General features: G+C 40.3%; 1 protein-coding gene, 2 long non-coding RNA genes and 1 other non-coding gene across 8 annotated transcripts in view; 3 read left to right on the forward strand and 1 right to left on the reverse strand.

Annotated features, from left to right (window-relative positions):
* The window catches only part of LOC138171490 (PDZ domain-containing protein 2-like), a 539,177-nt gene that overhangs the window by 501,019 nt on the left and 16,765 nt on the right, over positions 1-21,393 (forward strand). For all 4 annotated transcript variants that reach the window (XM_069101003.1, XM_069101012.1, XM_069101022.1 and 1 more), the window contains 3 exons: positions 808-955; positions 9,068-12,734; positions 16,479-16,596. In XM_069101003.1, coding sequence (XP_068957104.1) covers positions 808-955; positions 9,068-12,734; positions 16,479-16,596 — 3,933 coding nt within the window. The remainder of the gene's footprint in view (positions 1-807; positions 956-9,067; positions 12,735-16,478; positions 16,597-21,393) is intronic.
* The window catches only part of LOC138171518 (uncharacterized), a 579,386-nt gene that overhangs the window by 487,438 nt on the left and 70,555 nt on the right, over positions 1-21,393 (forward strand). The window lies entirely within an intron of this gene.
* The window catches only part of LOC138171523 (uncharacterized), a 45,637-nt gene continuing 26,054 nt past the window's right edge, over positions 1,811-21,393 (reverse strand). For both annotated transcript variants that reach the window (XR_011170911.1, XR_011170909.1), the window contains 2 exons: positions 3,271-3,330; positions 1,811-2,332 (listed from right to left, as the gene is read on the reverse strand). This is a non-coding gene — a long non-coding RNA (uncharacterized lncRNA). The remainder of the gene's footprint in view (positions 2,333-3,270; positions 3,331-21,393) is intronic.
* LOC138172664 (U6 spliceosomal RNA) lies at positions 3,977-4,083 on the forward strand. The gene has a single exon (XR_011171208.1). It is a non-coding gene; the product is annotated as a U6 spliceosomal RNA (small nuclear RNA).

Below are 21,393 nucleotides of genomic sequence, written 5' to 3' on the forward strand. Positions count from 1 at the left end.
TTCCTCATTGCTTTTAAGTATTTGAGTAAGAATGGACTTTTATGTCCCCTTGTGTTCCTTCTTCTTTTCTTAAAAGTTAAATATTTATTAGAAATAACTGATCTCTGGGTGATGAAAGAATGGGGAAGGACAGACTGCAAAGACCGTCCACACCAAGTAACAATTAAACTTGTTCAATATTCACATGGATGAATTTGAACGAAGAGTGATAGCCAAGCTTTAGTTACTCTAAATCCCTACAAAGATTCTCTTTCTATTTTTATCCACTTTTGCTCCATATCCCCTACATTATCAGGGTGTATGCTATTCTCCTGCTTCTGTTTTTGGCATTTCATTATTTCATAGACATGTTTCTGAATTCATCTGTAATTCTATTCCTTATGCGTGACTAAAATTCCATTTTCTCCAGGAAGCCTTCCTCATCCCCTTCCCTCCCTTAATTACTTCCTATTTGATATGTACCCTATTTATATATTATTTGTTCCCTTCTCCCCTTTTAGATTGAGCTCCTTGAAGGCAGGGACTGTCTTTTGCCTCTTTCTGTATCTTCAGCTCATAGCAGCGTGCCTTGGATCAAGGAGGGGCTTCATAAATGCTTACTGACTGACTGGAGAGGGAAGGGGAAAGGAATGCACATTGAAATAGCACTTCCTATGAGTCAAACACTTTTTACAAATATTGTCTCGGCCGATTGATTTGACAGTCTTAAGTGCATTCTAACTTTGTCTAACTACCATCCATGTCTTTTGTTCTAATGACTGTTTTCTGAGAGCTATTCAAGATAACTTCTGGTTGCAATTGTGCTAGGAATACGGGAGTGTACAACTGAGTGTTGGAGATGAGATTGTCTCTATCAATGGTGCTCCAGTCAACTCCTTGTCCTACCAGGAGACCTGCCACGTTGTCAAGAACTTGCCCATGGTCCTGACCTTGTTGGTGCAGCGACAAGCACGTGGTAAGATGGTTTCATGTGTCTAAAAGTGAAGGGGGTGATATAGCAATAGCATATGTCACTTTTTGAACCAACAGCTTATAATTATTGAAATTATTCTCAATTCATGAGGAATTTTAATTTAACATGGGGCATATTAATTTTCAATCCGTAGGCATTTATTGGTAACCCATTGTGTCAAGAGCATATGAAAGAAAAGAATATATGTGTCTAAATATGTACATATACACACTGGGTATGTGTGCTTTAAAAAAACAAGCTGCACACACTCAAGGTTTCATATACAGTCTTCTTTTTCTGTTCTCTTTTCCACGTGGAAATATCCATTTCTGCTGATTTTTGTCATGTTTTCAATTTTTACCAGAGAAAGGCATGAAGTTCATGGCACATGGAAATCATAGATCTAGAGTTAGAAGGAACTTCAGAGACCCTCTAGTACAACCCCATTTTATAAATGAAGAAATTAAATACCATGGAGATTAAGGAAATTTGTCCAGGGTAACAGAGATAGAAAGTGTCAGAGGCAGGGTTCAAAACCTGGTTCTTTGACCACTGCCTCTGTCCTACCTTCACAAAGCTCACAACCCCTAGTTGGAGAAACAAGACCAAGGAGATCTACACAAATCAGAGGAAGTTGTGTAGCATAACATAAGAAAAGAAATATTATTTTTAATTTCTGCAATAAAGCAAGCATTTCTATAACAGAATAAAAAAGATGATTGTACATGAAACTGCAAATGTGCAATTGTACAACTTGCTATTCTTTTCAAATATGCAACAAAATTCTCCAGTAAAATTTTTTTTCTCTTTCCCCCCCTACCCTATCCCCCTAAAGATGGCTACCATTTGACACACACACACACACACACACACACACACACACAGACTTATTCTATACATCTATTAGTTCTCTCTCTACATGAAGATAGCTTCTTCACATGTCCTTTATGGTTAATATTTATGACGGATAAAATAACTTATTTGTTAAAATCATCTTAAAACAACATTGCTGTTATAGTACATACTGTTCTCTTTCTTGGTTCTGCTTATTTCACTTTGTTATTTCATGCAAGTCTTATCGTGTTTTTTCTAAAACCACTGATCTCATCATTTCTTACAGCACAGTAGTATTCTATCACAATTATATAGCACAGCTTGTTCAGTCACTGCTAGCTTATATTAAATATATATGTATACATACTATAACTAAAACTTTAATTCATAGTTCAGGGTCAATATTATTACTAATCCTTGTACAGTACTCTCATGCAATTATTTTTCTGGGTTTGTTTCTTTTTTTTTTTTACTGTTGCTGTCAATGGTCACTTCTACTGACAGTATGCCTGTGTCTTCTCCTTCTGATTTGTTGCATCAAATCTCCTGGAAACAAGAAAAAAAATCAGATACCCACATTTGTTAGAATTGTGTATTGACTGAAAGTCATCTCCTGAAAAATAGCCTGTAGGTTTCTATGTCCCAGTACAGTACTGACACATTGGTGGCCAGCCTTTGTGACAGCAGTCCAGAGGCCTCTCTTGCTTACTTCTTCTCCTGTGGTTGAGGTTGCCAGAAATCTGACTTCCAGACAAGTGGGGGTATTATTTCTTTTTTTAGAATAATCCACTGCCAATATCTTGACAATGAAGTAACCTCAGTCACCAAATAAAGAGCATTTACAGTAAGCTTTTGCTAAAAGCCAACCTTATTGTCAAATGTGTTTAAAAAATGTTCTTAAAAGGATAAATTAGGTTTACTCTAGGGAAATGTATTCCTCTTTTTGAAGCTCAAGCCATGATATATTAAAAAGAGATAGATTCTGATAACACTTTGGATAATTCAAGTTGTGGTTTTTTTTAAAACTCAAGTTTATGTGAGTTAAATTTTTGCTAGTTTGTGAACAAATTTGGGACTTGACAATCTAGAACCTTAGCAAACGAGCAGATCCCAGATTTTTCTGAGTTGAGGTTTTAGCCCATTAAGTATCAAATTATTGTGTTAACATTTAAACCTTTTTGGACAGAAATCTTTTTGAAATCTATGTTTCCTTGTACTTTGTTTTTATTGATGACTATTTTTTCTTAATGTCAGTTATGTCCCCTTAAATTCCTGCCCCTTGAAATACCTTTCCCCCTTCTTTCTCCCCACCTTAAAACACAGCATAAAGAACAAAATTAACCTTTTCTTGATTGAGGGTCATCATTATGAATATCACCCTGGGGCCATCCAATATAGGTAAAGCTGTTTGGTCCTATAATAGATGGCCCCAGATTTTGATGACTTCTGAGTTCTTGTGTCTGCTTTTTGTAGTCTGTCCTTACCTTTGCTGTCACATTGCTCCCAGGGTCTTATCTGTCGGTTCTTCCAGCTATCCTCTGGTCCTGGAATCCACATAAACAAACTTCTTAGAATTGTTAAGTTGATTTTGAGTGAGGTCATGAGGGGCTCTCCAATAAGTAAACTATATGTCCTTTATTCCATGGAAACATTTCTAATTTTTATTTGTATTCCTGGTAAGGAAGGGAACAAGCATTTATTAAGCACCCACTAAATTCTAGGCTCTGTGCTAAGTGTTTTCAAAATGTTATTTCAATTTGACTCTCATAACAATCCCTTGAGGTAGGTGCTGTTATTATCCCCATTTTAAAGTTGAGGAAACTGAGGCAGACAGAGGTTAAGCGATAGCAGAGTTCTAAGAAAGGTCATCTGAGAGTCCAATGGTCAGAGCACTAGATACAGCATCACACATCCTAGATCTGAATTCCATTTCTTCCACATACTATGTGACCAGGAGCAAGCACCTCACTCCTTGGGTCTCATCTCTAAATGAGGGAGTATGACAAGATCACCATGAAAGTCTCTTCTAAATCTAGGATCCTTTGAATGGGTAAAAAGACAACAATGTGGTTCAGTTTGAGGAGCCCTGAATGTGGAGTCAGAAAACTTGGGTTTTCTTTGGCTTGATGTCTTCCAGCCTCCCTTCCCTCATCCCATTAAATCCTACTGTTTTGAAAATGTTCGTATCTTGTGCTTGCTTTGGCAGTACATGTACTTAAACTGGAATGATACAAAGAAGGGCCGCATGGCCTCTGCACAAGGATGACATGGAAATTCATGTAGTATTCCATATTTTAGGTGCACTTATGTTTAAGGGAAAAAAAGAAAATATTCATATTGTGTCGGAAAGGCCTGATAAAATACACAATGAATGAGGCCAGCAGCTTTTTAAAAAAGTCTTTCATTGTTAAGACCTTTTAAGCTCTGATATTATTTTCTGTTTCCTAGGAGTTGTGGTGGGGGTCCAACTTTACCTGTTATTTTTTTTACAAACCTAATATCTGTCTGAAACATGTTGCTTGTCTTAATTTTCTCTAGGGTGCCAGATTTTTATTGGCTCTTGGCTCATAAGAATTTTGATCAGCTTCCTCAGGGAGGATTGGTTCTTAGAAAATGGAAGATTGGGTAATATTGGAGATTTAGAAATTGGCTATGTCATATGGCTGTTCTTTGGTATCTCAGAGTCAGATGCTGTATTAGGCCTTTCCTGAGCCCTTCCCTCCAGCTTTTAATGTTACCTCCTGTGAGAAATAACCCGTCACCCAGATAGATGCAGTAAATTAGACAGACTCAGGATGAGTGAAGCAGTTGGAACTTTAATACATCCTTGGGTGTGGAACCCAAGATGAGCTCCCCTACACCCTACAGAAGCAGGAGCAAGCCCTTTTGTCCCGATTCCCGGCTGCCAGTCCCTCCTGTCTTACTCTGGTTGGTGAGAATCGGCATAGTTTCTAGACTTCTCAGAATGCTTAATATGTTCCCCCTCCCACCTCAGGTGACACATGTTCACAAAATGGTACTAACCCTTCCTTAGGGGTGTGTAAGTTAATATACACGAACCTAATTAAGTGGGTGAGGTAAAAATGGCCACCCAGGCTATTTTCTGGAACCCTCTCCCCATGAAATACCTTCCTTTGATGGCCCCATCTCCTAATATGGAAACACAGTCTTTACCCTAACAGCGCGTGTTGACTGCATTCCTTGTTCAGATAACCTTTGTGGAAATAGAACTCATCCTGCTAACCCTTATAAGTCCTCCTTTTTTTAAGTAAGAATTTTGTTTCCACATTTTTTCAGACCAGTTTTTTTCAGACCTTTCTAGCATCACTGCACACTCATTATAGTCATCATATGAACATTCTCATGGGTGTCATCTCTCTTAATGAAGCTCATATTCTGGGCAGTGCTTAAGATCAATCTTTGGAAGCAAGGAATTAAGTACGGTACAAACAACAATCCACACAAAGCTACAGGCCATATAGGAAGTGCCTTCTTCTCCCGTGGTCCTGGTTACTAATCATAACATGAAAAGGGTTCCAACCCAGAGGCAGACTACTAGTGATGTGAGAGAAAAGCACCAGGCCACCAAAACACATGATCAGAAGAAGAACCATCCACGGCAGCTCACGGTCTTTTCTCATTTGCTTAGGATGATCAAGCATTACTTCAATTTCTGAAAGGTCCATTCTGAAGGATCCGGGGGTGGCTTGGGCTTCCCACTGGTAATTGGGAAGGATTGGTCCCTTCACTCTGGTATAGTGTGTCCATATATAGTTCCACCAGACTGTGGTCTCTGTTATCAGTAGCACCTGAAATGGTCCTTCCCAGTTGGGCTGTGGTTTAGAGTCCTCCCAAGAGTTTGGCAGGACCTCATCCCCTGGTGTAGGGCAGACTTCAAAGGCAGGCCATCTTCTTGTAGAAATGCACTTTCTTGTGTCCATTCTCCTGCAAAATTGATCTTCTCAGAATTTTAAATGACCATTCAACCCTTATGCTCTCATTCTTATAAAATCAAAATTGGAACCTTGGCCAATTGTCATGTTCAGGAAACTCACATTAGAACCCAGTTTTTTGATACATTACATGAATCCATTATTCATTCTCCCATCAGGAGGATGAGATTCCCCTAAGAAATTAATAACAGGCTCCAATACATACATAAATACATTGAATACTCAGTTTTAATACATTACATCTCAAGTCATAAAAAATTCCAACTTCTGGTTATTTTATACTTCTTTTAAAGCATTTACAAGATAGACCACAAACCATTCTTTTAACATTAACTAACTGTAAAAGTGTTATATTATTTGTGATGAAAAACCTCATCCAAAATTTAATCAAGAGCACAAGAATATCTCTTAGGGTAAGAACAGGAATTTATTCTCTTCCCCGGGAGAAGAAGGCCATCTTCCCCATGACTGATCATGAGGAAGAGGAATATTACAAAAGGCAGAACAAGAATTTATACTCTAAGGCAGTCAGACCCCCTTCCCCTGGCTGTCCCTTCTCCAACTGGCTGAGAGGTGGACTCAAGTCTTGGTGTGAAAATCTTCCCCAATGGCAAGTCACAGGGAAGCCCCCCCCCCCCCACTATCTCTCAGTGGCTGGGAAACAGGCTTACAAAGAACAAGGATGCTGATTGACAGCAAGGGAAAGGGGGATGGGTCCCAAAGTAAGGGTGAGGGGAGATGAGCTCAGGTTGTCCCTGACTCCCGCTGGCCAGGAGGAGGGGCCCACTGAGGCGGGAAATCAGAAAGCCTCCTGAAAGGGCTTGCTGCTGATTGACAGCAGAAGTGAAGCGATTCGGGGAGAAAGGGAAGTTAATACAAAACTGAGAAATTTTCACCCCCAGATAATGTTAAGTAACAGGATGATATCCTGATTTTACAAACCCTTGACCTAACTGTCTCCATACCATTACAAAGAATGATGGAGTCTGAATGCAAATTGCTAGTCTTTCCTTTTGATCTTTTTCTTCTTTCACAATATAACTAATATGGAGATATATTTTAAATGATTGCACATATAAAACCTATATCAAACTGCATATTGTTTTAGGGAGGGAATAGAGTGAAGGAAAAAAATTTGGAACTCAAAAGTTTTTTAAAATGAATGCTAAAAATTGTTTTCATATGTAATTGGAAAAATTAAATACTATTAAAAAAAAAGAATATTGGATTGTGATTCAGATGGTAGAGGTAGGCTTAAATCCTACCTCTGCCATTTATGACCTGTGTAATCTTTGGCTCAGTACAGGAGAAGACCTCAGGGTTTCTGGCCAAAACAGAAACGGTTGTTATTTACACTCACTATCAGCCATTAGAACTCAATAAGGCTTGGGCTGGGACCTATTCTTGGTCAATCAGTGAGAACCAGTGATTCAGATTTAAGGCTTGGTGTCTAGCAGCTCCATTTGAATCACAATGAGTTTAATCAAAAATCTGGTTTTCCAGTGCTGTACTTCAAGAAATCATAAATGAAGCTACCTGGGGCTGAAGAGTTAACTGTCCTACTTTTCTTTTTAATAATAGAATAAATAAGTAGAGAAGAGGAAAAAAAAATCAAAATTTATATTCCTAAATCCGGCCTCAGGCACTTGACAGACTTATTAGCCCTGTGACTTTGGGCAAGTCACTTAACACTAATTGCCCTCCAAAAAGCAAAAAAAAAAATTACTTTTGCTCTGGCCAAAGAAATATAAGGTATGGATTCCCTATGTGGACAGAGGGAGGGGATGCAGGGGAAGGAAAGAACAGCATTGTCCAACTGGAACTGACCAGTTGGGTCCCCAGTGGGGCAGCTACTACTACTCACAGATGATGGTTTGTTCTTCCTTCCCAAAGAGGATCAATGACATCAGGAAGGTGATGTCATGACTTACAAGTGAATTGGATTTAAGTAAGGCAGGGCTGTGCAAAGTCACCAGCCTCACTCTCTTCTCTGGAGCCATCTGGGTCCAGTGGTAAGATATAGTGCCTCTCCCTCCTATATCCTGGAATGTCCTCTCTCACACTTTTCAGTCTGTTGTTCAGAGCATAAGCCTACCATCTTCTTTACCCTCCACTGCCATAGGGTCTCAAGAGTTGAGAAAGAGGATCCAAAGCCATGGTGGTGATTGAGTGGTGATTGAGAAGTCCCTCTACAGTGTCTTTCACCAATGTTCATTCAACCTTGACTTGAAATGCCCCAGTAAGCAGATACTGACTGCTCCAGCCTTCTCTGAACTTTTCCCACAGTATGTACCAAAAGATTTGGTACTCAACTATGTAATTTAAAAAGTACTGTCTCATATTTTCCCCTACAAGTTAGTCTTGGGCCAACTGTTTTGAAAACTTATCAGGGACGTGGGTCCTGTATTACTTCCACATTTCAGGATGATACCCTTGCACTTAGAGATTACTATGATATGATACTATGAAGGACTCATTGAGGGGAGACAGCTGTGAAGGAGTCGCAGAGGGGTGCTGGAGAGAGTACTAATCACTTGCTGATCAAAGAACTGAGAACAGTTTCAGTAGGTATGGCCCTCTAATCTGTTTCCATTAATTACTTCTATTACCTTAGAAAGCACCAGAAGAGAGGATCTAACCAGAAACCAGCACCCACTCTGCCTACTACTACCAATTAGTTTTTGGACTTTGGAAACATGAAGACACTGGAGAAGTAGTGAAAGGCCCCCTGGCTTTGAAATCAGAAGAGCTGGCTGTGTGGTTCAAGTCCTAGCTAAGTGGCCAGTAGCAAATCATTTAACCTCTTTGGGCTTCAGTGTCCTTTCTGTACAATGGGCAACTACTTTGGATACTGACAGCATAGGGTTTGTGATACTAAAATTAGATAATATATATGCAGGGCACTTGATGACTCTTAGAGGGTCATGTCTGTTTCTGCTGGGATTTTTAAAAATCGACATTGTTAGGCAAAGGGTACTCTGCAGAGAAGATACTCCAAAATCTGCTGTGGATGTTTGCTCTAAAACTAGTATTCATTTCCCATTTCATTTATTTAGGGCAGTTTTAGAACATACGGGTAGGATTGTGGGATTTCAAAAGCTGGAAAAGACATTAACAATCCATTCATCCATCTGCCTCATTTTCCAGATAAGGAAACGGAGACCCAAAAAGGTATAGTGATTTACCTAGTGTCACAAGGTAGGGCATCCATAGCAGAAGAAGGATTCAAAATGCAATGTTTTTTCAACTATATCATTGTTGACCTCTGCTTCCTGCCAGAGCCCTCCTCTCACCCCACCTTTTTCCCCCCTCTTATTTCTCTAAACAGATGTGGATGGCTCACAGGACCACCTTGAATCACCAGGGGACAAGGAGCTGATTGATACTGATCCCAGTGGGACTTTGGCCACAAGAGGAGGAACCCACTCAAAAGGAGCTCCAGCCTCTGAAACTGAAGGAGCTATGCAATCTGGTTCCACACTGCCATCTCCTGTCAGTACCAAAGAAGTACACAGAGGTAGTGGATTAAGAGGTTCTGAGGAGATGCTAGTGACTGACATTGACACCATCATCAGTCAGTTAGCTGATTGTGAAGGAAGATCTGAGTATCCTCCAGAAACAGGTGCCCACTGGGGTGAGGGAGGTTCTCAGAGACACTCTTGGGCAAGAGGTAGGAGCTCCTACCCGCTGGAGCAGAGCACAGTTCAAGAAGACTCATTTGAAAGTATGAACTGTGGGCCTTCACTTTCATCTCCTCAGCTTCAGTGGACCTCTCACTTTTCAGTTTTGGATTCAGTTAATCCAGGCAAGCATTTTACTGTGAATAGAAACTGTCTGAGTACCTACTCTAGGAATTTTAGCAGCTTACATGAAGACAGCTTGTCCTCATTTGGCCACGGGGAAGCTGACACCACTGAGCCATCACCAAAGTCTAGGTCTGGAGCTGCTGAGGATTCACATTTGGACCCAGAGTCTCTTACAGAACCTTCACCCACTCCCTTCAGGGACAGCATGACATCCCATCCACCATCTTGCTCTTCTCAGACACACAGTGCCACAGAGTCAGATGAGGAACAAATTGAAATTTGTTGCATGAATACTCATCCAAAGCCACACTCTCAAGTAGAACGGCGACCCAGCCCTACTGTGAATCCACAGTCCGGGGATCCACCTTACCCAGCAGGAGCCAAAGTTTCACCATTAGGAAGTACTGTTATGGGTAGTGTACAGACAGCCCCAGGGGCAACACCTTCCTTTGACACAGAAAAACCTACAATCTCCAACTCTTACCAGCAGGCAAAGACAGGCAGAACAGTTCCTATGAACTCCCTTCCTTCCTTTTATTTGGATAAGGGCTCTTGGGAGAGCTCAGCATATTCAGATGGAAATATTACACAGGGATGCAGAGCCTTACACATGGAGGGGAAAATGCAAGACAGCAGCACTGCCAAAACTCCGGAAACCTGTGAGTCTTTCAGAGACTGTGGCCTTGTGCACAAGCCCCCAATCCCCTCCATCAGCCCCAGGTTGGTTAATGGCCTAGAGCACAGCTTGCTAGACAACAAATCCCAATGCAAAAAGCAAGAAGCAACCATTAAGGTAATTGATAGTTACAGTCATGCTCAATTCTCTTTAAATACAGGTTCATCTAATAATGAAGAATGTGATTTGACGAGCCTTCATATCTCTGAAAGTCAGGACTTGGGGGACTTGCAACAAGGACCAGAAAAATCGGTCAGAAGTCCGCTTCTGACCCAGTACAAAGATCCAAGTAAAATTAATCATAGTACACAAAGCATAAATGAAAAGGAACAGTGTGTTTCCACAACAAAAAGTTCCAACACTAAAACTCACACTTCCAGCACAAACCATGTTAAGGGGGGTATTACTCTGCCCAGTCCTTCATCTCAACCAAAACAGAATCCTGAAACAAAAGGGCCAGCACCCAAGAGTTGTATGGAAACGCTTCTCAATAACAATCACAAACCTAGGTCAGGGTCAAAGCTGAAAGGCCTCAGCATCAAAAGCAAGAACAAACCCAGCACAGAAGCTCCTAGTGCTGGTCAGGCTGCCAAGGTTAGTGGGACTGAGCAGAGAAAAATTTTTGCTTCACCCCAAACCTCTCCCAAAACCCTTTCAAAGAGAGTGTTGGGCTCTCGAAGCATTTCTGTCCATGGAGAACCAGACAAAAGCTCTCCCATGGCTCCCAAATCTCCTACACGTGGACAAGAGAGTAAATTAGCTTTGATTGTGTCTGGGCCAATGAGTTCCCCCATGTCAGATGGAAACATCCCTATGACTCGGAACACAAATGAAAATAGACTCCTTGGACAAAATGAATTTGGCCTTTCCAACCCAAAAGAAGTAACAGTGGTCTCAGCTCTCCCCAGTGGGTTTGGTGAAAAGGGGAACAAGGCAGCTGCTGGTGACTCAAGAGACAGAATGAACCAGGTAAAGATAATCGCCATCTCTTCTGAAAGAAATCCCAAAAGCCCGGGTGGTGACAAGTTAGGTGAAAGTGACCAGAGAGGATTCTCTGCCCAAGAAAATCTTTACAGAAAAGGTGAAAGCAAGCTCTGCCACAGAAGAGTGGAGCTGTCCCCAAGTCACCCACCTTCTCTGGCTTCTCACTCCATTCAGGAAGATGCCCCAGAAGAACAAGAAATTCAAAGAAGTTTCATTGAGGTAAGACTCTCTTCTTCTTCCCCCTTTTTCTTGCCTGTGTGCCCTTCCCCACATCTGCCTTCAGAGAAGACAGGTAATAACCAGAAGAAAACGAACCAGATGTCTGAACCTCCTGGGAACTCCAAAAATGTCATCACTCTGCATGATGGTCCCTATTGCACCCCAAGGCCAGTTACAAGAACTTACTCGATGCCAGCCCAACTTGCAAGCCATTTTGGAGGTGAAAACCACTCTGTACAATCTTCAGGATGCTCTCTTCAAGATAGCCAGAATTATGTGGCAGATGAGAACTATGTCTGTGTACCCGAGACAAGAATATCCAAAGGTGAACTTCTTGGCCTGGTTAATGGACAGGGCATTCAAGGAGGAAAACAACTGTTGGAAACTGCCCAGAGCATCCCCAAAACAGACCTGGGAGGTGCTAGTGCCCTTGGGGCCCAGGACGCAAACTGCCTTGTCACAAATAGAATAAAATCTACCAGGAGGCATTACTACTATGAGCTAAACTGGCCCCATGAACCTACCTCATCTTTTTCTGTGAAACAGAGGATCAAATCTTTTGAAAATCTTGCTAGTTTTGACAGGCCTGTAGTCAAGTCCATTGATTTCCCTTCAGCAGTATCCATGAACTCCAAACCTCCTATTGGGAGGAGATCATCAGGCACTATATCTTCAGGGATCCCCAGCAACTCCAGTGATACCATGAGGTCCTTACGACGAAGCTTGAGCTCATGTGGTGAAAACCAAAATGAAACCATTTCATTGGCCTCCCAGCTAAACAAATCACCCTCGACTATGACTCTCCTAGTTTCTCCACCAAATCCAACAGAAGGAAGAAGAGAGAACCCTGGTTTGGACCAAAAGAAGTTACTTGAACCTCCAGCTACTTATAATCCAGCAGTGAGCACAGCTTCTCAGATCAGGAGAAACAGGACAGCTGGAGGCCAAGCTCGACCATGTCCTTTATCCCGCTCTAAACTTAGAGAGCTGAGGGCTTTGAGCATGCCCGACCTTGACAAGCTATGTGATGAGGATTATTCAGTGGAACCTGTAGCTGGCCACTTTAAAACTGAGCTAGAAATTACTCCCAGGAGGTCCCTTGGCCTTCCAAATGAAAGCCTCTCAAACCTCAATGAATCACCTTCCCTTTCACATCTGGCAAAAGGTCAGAGTGGAGATGGGTTATGTTCTAGGGGAAATAGTTCTTGGATTAGTGGTCCTGGGACCCCTGCCTCAGCCTCTGATGAAGATATAACAATCCAGGAAAAGGCAGTGGATGGGAGATACGTTGGAAAGAGTTGGTCCATAGGGTGAGTATGTTTCCTTTCTTTTCCCTTAAAAAAAATGCATAAGCTAGGTGGCACAGTGGGTCAGGCCTGGAGTCAGGAAGATAAGAGTTAAATGCAACCACAGACACTTATTAACTCCCTTGGGAGGTCATTTAACCCCTGATGGCCTTAGTGTCTTCATCTATAAAATGATCTGGAGAAGAAAATATCAAGATACTCTAGTATCTTTGCAAAGAAAACCCCAAATGGGGTCTCCAAGAGTCAGACGTGTTTGAAAAGACTGAACGACAACCAAAATCAGTTTTATTTATTGATGCTTTGTTTCCCTTCTTTTAAAAATAACTTGGGGGAAAAAACCTGCAGAAATGCCTATGTATTCTCAGAACTTATCATATCACCTAGCACCAAGAAAAAAATGCCAGTTGACATGACTTGAATTGAGAGTTTTTCCTAAAAAGTTGCTCTTCAAGATTGAATTAATTGTAAACTTTCACCTCAAAAGGGACATTTTGGGGCAGAGGACAGAATGTGAAAAGAAAGGAGAATGATGCAACCCAAGTGGAAAATCCATAAGCCCATAGAGCAGAGCTGGGAGTAGTAGAAGATCATTTCTGAGAGAAAGGAAGGAAATTCCTCAGTATTAGACACGTAGGGAAGAAGCTGCCTTGGGGTGTTGGGGGTTCCCTGCTGCTGCTGCAGGTTTTCAACTGAAGACTGGATGACAAGTGTCTGGGATGTTTCAGAGGACATTCTTGTTCAGGTACAGGTAAAAGGCAGGGTGGCCCCCAAGGTCCTTTACAACTGAAAGATGAAGACTGATCTAAACAAGAGCCTTCCTCCTTTCCCTACTATTATATCTTATGCTTCCAAAAATGTGAGAGAGAACAATAAGGCAAGAAAAATAAATGAAAGGCAGAAAAAAATGTCCCTTTTTCTGACGCCATCATTTCAGAATAATATAATGAATAGAGTTCAGCTCCAGAGCCTGGAAGTAATGGGTCCAAGTTCTGCTACTGACACCTGGTGACTGGGTGATCTTATGCTGGTCACAGAAACTCTTAGTATTCTAGGCTATGGTCTAAGTCACAGATCCCATATTGGTAGAGGGATGTTTCCTCAGTGGGGCTACTGATAGCAAGGAAATCGCAGTTCTGGTCCACATCCCGACTCCTATGATGGATGGTGTAGAATAGCCTAGTTGCAGGTTTAGAAAATAAATGCATAAAAATCAAGAGCATGCTGGATAGCAATAGCAGAATTCAGGAGGGAATAATAAAAAGGAAAGTTCCATTCAAAAAAAGAACAAAATGCACCAAGTACTTGGGGATTTGTTCTGTCAAAGCACACTCGACACTTTTATAGATTCAATTACCAAACACTACTTCAGAGATTCCATGCACCTGGCTGCTCTGTGCCAATATAGTAAAGATGATGATGCTATTGGAATTAATTTATAGAATAAGTACTATACTAAATGTAGTGCCAATGCAATATGTACAGCACCAGCTGTGACTATAAATATTCCCATCTTCATCACAAAATAGAACATGCTCTCCATACAGAAGACAGAACCAAAATGTTTATTCAGACACCAGAAAACCAAATCTCAAAACCAGTAAGCCACTTCCATCATATTAGGAAAGAAATTAATAAGCCACAACAGTACAGAGAACCATACCATCCTTTAGCCTTCCCACAAACCAACATAAGCTCAGCTGTCACAGCAGGTAGAAAAAAACCAGCTTTTGTTCAGGAGCCTGACTCCTTGCCTGATTGTCCTATCTTTCCCCCCAGTCTATCTAGCTCTGACTCCCAGCTTCCTGTGGGCTCTGTTCCACCCTTCAACAACCTCCTCCCACCACAGGTTCCATGAGATTACATTCAGCCTATTAGGGGGCAGAGTATATTTTCAAAGCAGGGAAGGTCTTCAAATTCCCATGAACATTACATTAAACTACCCTGGAAAACTTTACAGAGCTGGACAAAACAATGACAAAATTCATTAGGAAGAACAAAAGATCTAGAATATCAAGGGAGATATGAAAAAAGTAGGAATGGAGGGGAAATAGCATTTCCAAAGCTCAAATGGTATTTTAAAGTACTAAGCACAATTTGGAACTGGTTAAAAAAAAATAGAAAAGATGATATAATAGTGAAAGAGACTAGACAAGGAATTATTGGAAATAATTTCATTCAATAATTACATATTCAATAAAACCCCAAATATAAAATACCCAGGAAACACTTCCTCTTTGACACAAATCCCTGACAAAACCAAAAAACAGCCTGGCAAAAATTAGACATAAACTAATGCCTTATGTACTATAACACATTAAATTCCAAATATATACATGCTCTGAATACTAAAAAACACACTACAAAAAGATTAGATGTTAACCAGATCATCTGTTTCTCATATGTATAACAAAGGAGAGAGGTGATAATAAAATAATCGTAACTTTGATCATATGAAATTGAAAACTTTTTGCATGTACAAAATTAATGCAATGAAGATAAGAAGGGAATTGGTGTACTAGAGAAAAACAATTCTATATATCTGATGAGAGTCTGATATCCAAGATGTATAGACAACTAATCAAAACACATGAGAACAAAAGTCATTCTCCCATCGGTCAGTCGTCAAAGGATATGAACAGTTTTATTTCTGTCTGTTTATTTTGTTTTGATTTGTTCTTGGAGGGGGGAAGGCTCGGCAATTGGGGTTGCCTTTCAGTGAAATGTTTTCAAAAGAAGAAATTCAAACCATCAATAACCATATGAAATAAAGTTCCAAAAATGTCTTAGATGACAGAAGAGAGGAAGAGTCAAGGCTGGAGGGTTGTAGAAAGACAACCAATGAATTGATCCAACCATTCTGGAAAGCAACTTGGAATTATGTGAAGGAAGTGGCTATAGTATTCATACCCTTTGACCCAGAGATTCTACTGCTGGGCATATACCCTAAGGAAATCAGTTGACAAAAAAAGGGGGGGCCCCATACACACCAAAATATTTACAGTTTCAATTTTTGCAGTAACAAATAGCTGGAAACAAAGTAGATGGAGGAATGGCTCTAAACAAATTGTGTTACATGAAAGTTTGAGAATATTACCGTATTATAAGAAATAATATAATTAATGCAGAAAATCATGGAAGTGAGCAGAACTAGGAGAAAAAAATATACACATAATTACTACAACAAAGTTTAAAAAAGTATCAACAACAAAACAATCAAAACTAAATGCTACAAAATTTTAATGGCCTAGGTGATGCCTTGCTTTGCAGAAGCGGGACAATGTGGGTATGGAATATTGAATATAACTGACATTTTAATTTTGCTTAGCTCTTTTAGTTTCCTTTTTAAAAAATCCTCTTTAGGTAAGGGCAGACTGGAGGGAAAGGGGAAGAGGGATACATTGAGAAACAGGTAATCAAAAAACAAAAGATTCAATAAAATGTGTGTTTAAAAAAAGAGGGCACTCCAAGCACTCTGAAAAATGTTAATACTGTGGTAACAATGAAGCCCTAAGTAGCTGAGTTTTAAGGGAGGAGAGTAAAACACAAGGGATAATCCATCTCCAAGCAGTTCAGAGTATTCCTCTGGCATTGTGATGTTAGTGTAGAAGGTACCCCTTTCTTTGCTCTATGGTATTTATGAAAATGAGAAAATATCATTGATTTTATAAGAAGGAAAATGCATCTAAATAAAGTGGGAGTGGATGTTTTGTTCAGTGTCACATCTATAAATCTGTTCTTACCTCTTAGTTTGGATCAACTTTTAATCTCATCCCTGGACCAGCAAAAATTACAGTCTGTTTTGTCATCAGTGGGGTCAAAATCTGATATCTTGACCCTGATTCGAGAAGCCAAAGCACAAACAGAGGTAAGTAAAATTCGGGAATGTAACTTTTCACTGACATTGAGGGGTAGGGGTAGGGAATTGCAGTGGGGAAGAATAGTTATTCCACAAAATTTTCCAAAAACTTTAAATTGGCCCAAGTCCCAAAATTTCATTTACTTTGTATAATTTTCATTCATCCATTCAACAAAACATTTATTAAGCAACTACATTGATAGTAAAAAGGCAGCAGGCCATAGTACCATGAAACTTAGACTCAGGAAAGCATAGGTTCAAGTCCTGCCTCTGACACAGACTAGCAGTGAGATCTGGGCAAAAGACTCAATCTCGCAGAATTCTAGGCACCTCTCTGAAGAGCAGAAGCCTGACCTACTCTGGTAGAGGGAGTGTAATGGGAATGCAAATTTGGAAGATCTTCCCTGCCCCTAGGCTAAAATGCACCTGAAGCCTGGGGAGGGAGGCTTGTTTTTCAGTAGATACTTCTTGATTGGCCAGTGAGTCAATAAGGTTGTTACATTCTCTGAGCCAGGAGAAGGCTATATAAGCCCTGATGTGTAGCTTTGTTTTGGGACTCACTTTGAGAAGTGTTCTGTGATTTGATCTGAATTTTGGGAAGCCGTTGTTGAGAGTCCCCCGGCTTTGAAAAACCCAGATGTGGAAACCCAGATGTTGACTGGGTATGGATGTAATGGTTGGACAGTTTGGAAAGCTGTCTACTTGATCTGTTAATGTCTTGATAATTCTGTCTGTATATTTTGAAGTTTGGGGTGCTGACCTTTTTCCCCTGAACAAGGTAAACGATATATGTCTGACTGATTAAAGTAAGCTTGTTAACCCATTTTGAGTTGCTTTCCTTTAACAAAGCAGATCCAAGAACCTGTATGGGCAGCAAACCCTGAGGACGGCTTGGGTGCTTGCTGCTACAGGGAGTTTCCTCTCCTTAATGTTCCCTATTCCCAGTGAAATCACAGGTTCTACAAAAGCAGCATAATGCATTGTAGGTGCTTGAGAAAAATCTTTCCAAAGAAGGCAATCTCTGCCCTCTTAAATAGAATTCAAATTTTTATGACATATAATCATTAATCAGGTATTCCTTATAGTGTAATAAGATAATAATATAGTATAATATAGAGTGAAAACTTCAGGGGTAGTTTAGGTTATAGGAATCCATTTCTCCCTACCCCCAATTGCTATGATTTCTAGTAGTTGCTTTTTTTTTGCTGTTAGCATTATATTGGGAGTCACCTTCCCCTTCTAAGTGGGACTTGGAAACCAAAGTGCCCAGTTTATTGGAATTATATCTAAAATAATGATAAATAAGGTATGACTTGGGTCTAAGATGCTATCTGATGAGTACAGGAAATGATTTTTAGTGTATGGTCTTTATTTCATTGCTTCTGGCTACACAAAAGTGTTTTTGTTTGTGAAGCTCTGGATATACATTGGAATGGATTCTATCGTGGAAGGCTTTCCAAAAATCATACTCTTCAGCTCCTGCCTCACCTATGATTTTTCTTGTGAACACCAAATTAATTTGTGTCTAGGTCTCTACAAAAATGGGAAAAGGATCCTCAGTTCTCATGCAAGCACTCAAGTTAATAATACATAAAATATTGAACAAACTTTATTTCACCTGACAAAAAATACAATGTAGAGAAAACTCCCCAACCAAGCTGTTGAATAGACAAAAAATATTCTTCCCTTGATAGTTGATCTCCATTTAGCTTAGGGGCATATAGTCCTCTCTATAAAGGTTCCCCTCCACCAACAAAAAAGTGTTCTTAGAAAATTGATGCCTTTACTAATGATGAGCCCCAATTCACCTAGGGACTTATTTAGTCCTCCAGACTTATAGTGCTAAACTATGATTGAGGCACCCCTGAAAGGAGAGAGATCTGAGGGTGGACAGAGTCAGCTGCTTTGACCAGACCTGCCCAGTTCTTATACTTCATAGTTCTCTACATCCCTTAGCCTCATCCCTTGCTGTTGCTCGACACTTATTCTTGATTGGTCCTGGGGCTCCCCTGTTTGGTCCAGGAACTATTCTTCTCTCCAGAGACTCCCAGGATTCTTCCAAATATCCAGGAAATGCCTTCAATGCTTCCTTCTGCCTCTGGTTGTGCCTATTTCTTTGGCCATGCACATCCCTCTTCTCCCAGGTCAACATGGTTTTGTGAAGGGGGCATCATTGACTAGTAACCCTTATTCAGAATCTTTGTAGCCTTTAGACATTCTTTTTCTTTCAGTTCCAGTTCTCTCCAGGTCTGCCTTTCTTTTAAAGACCATGTCCAAGGGTTTGGTTCAGGTGAATGAAAAGCCATAACTCAATAATCTTCAAATGTGGTGTTAACGTAGGTATTTCCATCTTGCATAGGCATTTTCAATGATAGAACAGAGGCTTTGTCTTTTAGTCTAATCAAACTTGTTGACCACGGCCAGCTTCCTCACTGCTCCCCTGTCTGGTGGCAGAGTCCTACTATGGCAAAAGCTCAAAAGTCAAATAACTGGGTGGCAACATGAGCAGGCGAAGGAAGCAAAGCAAGCAGAACAATCTTGACTTTACACTTCTATTTTGGAGACAAAAAGGATAAAAGCATGGAAGAGGAGGGAGACAGTGAAGTCAGAACTCCTGCACCAAAAGCTTCCACGAAAAATATGAGTTGGTTACAGGACATAGAGGACCTTAAGAAGGATTTTGAAAACCAAGTAAGAGAAGTAGAGGAAAAATTGGGAAGAGAAATGAGAATGATGCAAGAAAATTATGAAATGAGAGTCAACAACCTTACTGAAGAAAATAACACCTTAAAAAATAGACTAACCCAGATGGCAAAAGAGGCTCAAAAAGGCAATGAGAAGAAGAATTGCCTTAAAAACCTGAATTTGCCATATGGAAAAAGAACCTCAAAAGCTCACTGAAAAGAATCATTCCTTCAGAATTAGACTGGAGCAAATGGAAGCTAGTGACTTTATGAAAATCAAGATACTATTAAACAGATCTAAAAAAATGAAAAAATAGAAGGCAATGTGAAATATCTCATTGGGAAAACTACTGATCTGGAAAATAGATCCAGGAGAGATAATTTAAAAATTATTGGACTACTTGAAAGCCATGATCAAAAAAGAACTTAGAAATCATCCTTCAAGAAATTCCCAAGGAAAACTGCCCTGATGTTTTAGAACCAGAAGGCAAAATATAGGTTGAAAGAATCCACTGATCATCCCCTGAAAAAGATCCCAAAAGGAAAACTCCTAGGAATATTATAGCCAGGTTCAGGAATTCCCAGATCAAGGAGAAAATATTACAAGCAGCCAGGAAGAAACAATTTGAATATGGTGGAAATGCACTCAGGATAACCAAGGATCTGGCATCTTCTACACTGAGGGACTGAAGGGCTTGGAATATGATATTCCCAAGGCCAAAGGAGCTGGGATTAAAACCAAGAATCACCTACCCAGCAAAACTGAGTATCATGTTTCAGGGGAAAATATGATCATTCAGTGGAATAGAGGACTTTCAAGCATTCTTGATGAAAAAAACAGAGTTGAACAGAAAATTTGACATTTAGATATAAGAAGCAAGAGAAGCATGAGAAGGTAAACAGGGAAAAGAATCATAAGGAATTTATCAGAGTTGAACTATTTACATTCCTACATGGAAAAATGATAATTGTAACTTATGAAACTTTTCTCAAAAGGGAATAGAAATGTGTATGTGTATATGTATATGTATATGTGTATATATATATATGTCTATATAGGAAGGTATATGGGCATATGAATACATATGTGAGTGTGTGTTTATTTGTGTACAGGTATACATAGATAGAAGGCACAGGACCAATTTAATAGGAAGGGGTGATACTTAAAAGGTGAAATTAAGAGGAATATAATGAGAGGAGATGGGGAGAGACAGAATGGAGTAAACTATCTCATATAGAAAAGGCAAGGGAAAACAGTTACAAGGGAGGGGAAGAACAGGAATTCTCAATGAATTTGGCTTAGGGAGGAAATTACATACATGCTAAATAGGGTATCTCACCCTACAGGAGAGTAGGGGGGAAGGGGATGAGAGGGGGGATGATGGAAGGCAGGGCGGGCTGGGAGGGGGAGGGAAGTTGGAAGCACCCACTTTTGAAAAAGGACAGGATCAAAGTAGAGAATAGAACAAGTGGCAGGTGGGATAGGGTGGAGGGAAATACAGTCAGACTTTTACAATATATCCACTGTGAGAATGTTTTGCATAGCTATACATGTACAACCTATATTGAATTGCTTATCTTCCCAGTAAGGGGGGAGGGGTGATAAGGGAGGAAGGGAATGAATCTGGAATTCAAAGTCTTAAAATAAAATGTTTAATATATATATATTCTATTATTAATATTATTTTCCATGTAACTGGGAAATAAGATATACAGGCACTGGGGCCTAGAGATCCACCATACCCTATTGGAAAATCGGAGGGGGGATGGAGGAAGATATAGGAGAGAGCAGATTGGAGGAGGGGATATCCAGTGGGATTGCTATTTTGAGGTGGTGGGTAGGGGAAAAAATTTGTAACTCAAAATCTTACAGAAATGAATAATGTAAAATGAAGTTAATAAAGCATTTGATAAATTTAAAAACAAGAAGTATCACTTTGGCAACTGTGCAGAGCAGAGCTGTCAGACTTGAAAACGGAGAGTATCATGGGGTCAATAGACTGGTGGAGGATAGATGAGAGAGGCTAGAGTTTGGATGCCCTCAGGTACCCATCGGGTATGGCACTGACCGAGACAGAAGGTGGTGAGGACCCGAGCTAGGGGTGGTGACCAGGTAAACAGA

Source organism: Petaurus breviceps, unplaced genomic scaffold (genome assembly GCF_028583685.1).
Source record: "Petaurus breviceps papuanus isolate PSGF00001 unplaced genomic scaffold, PetGlider_PUasm1.0 128, whole genome shotgun sequence".
In the NCBI taxonomy this organism is placed as follows: Eukaryota; Metazoa; Chordata; class Mammalia; order Diprotodontia; family Petauridae; genus Petaurus; species Petaurus breviceps.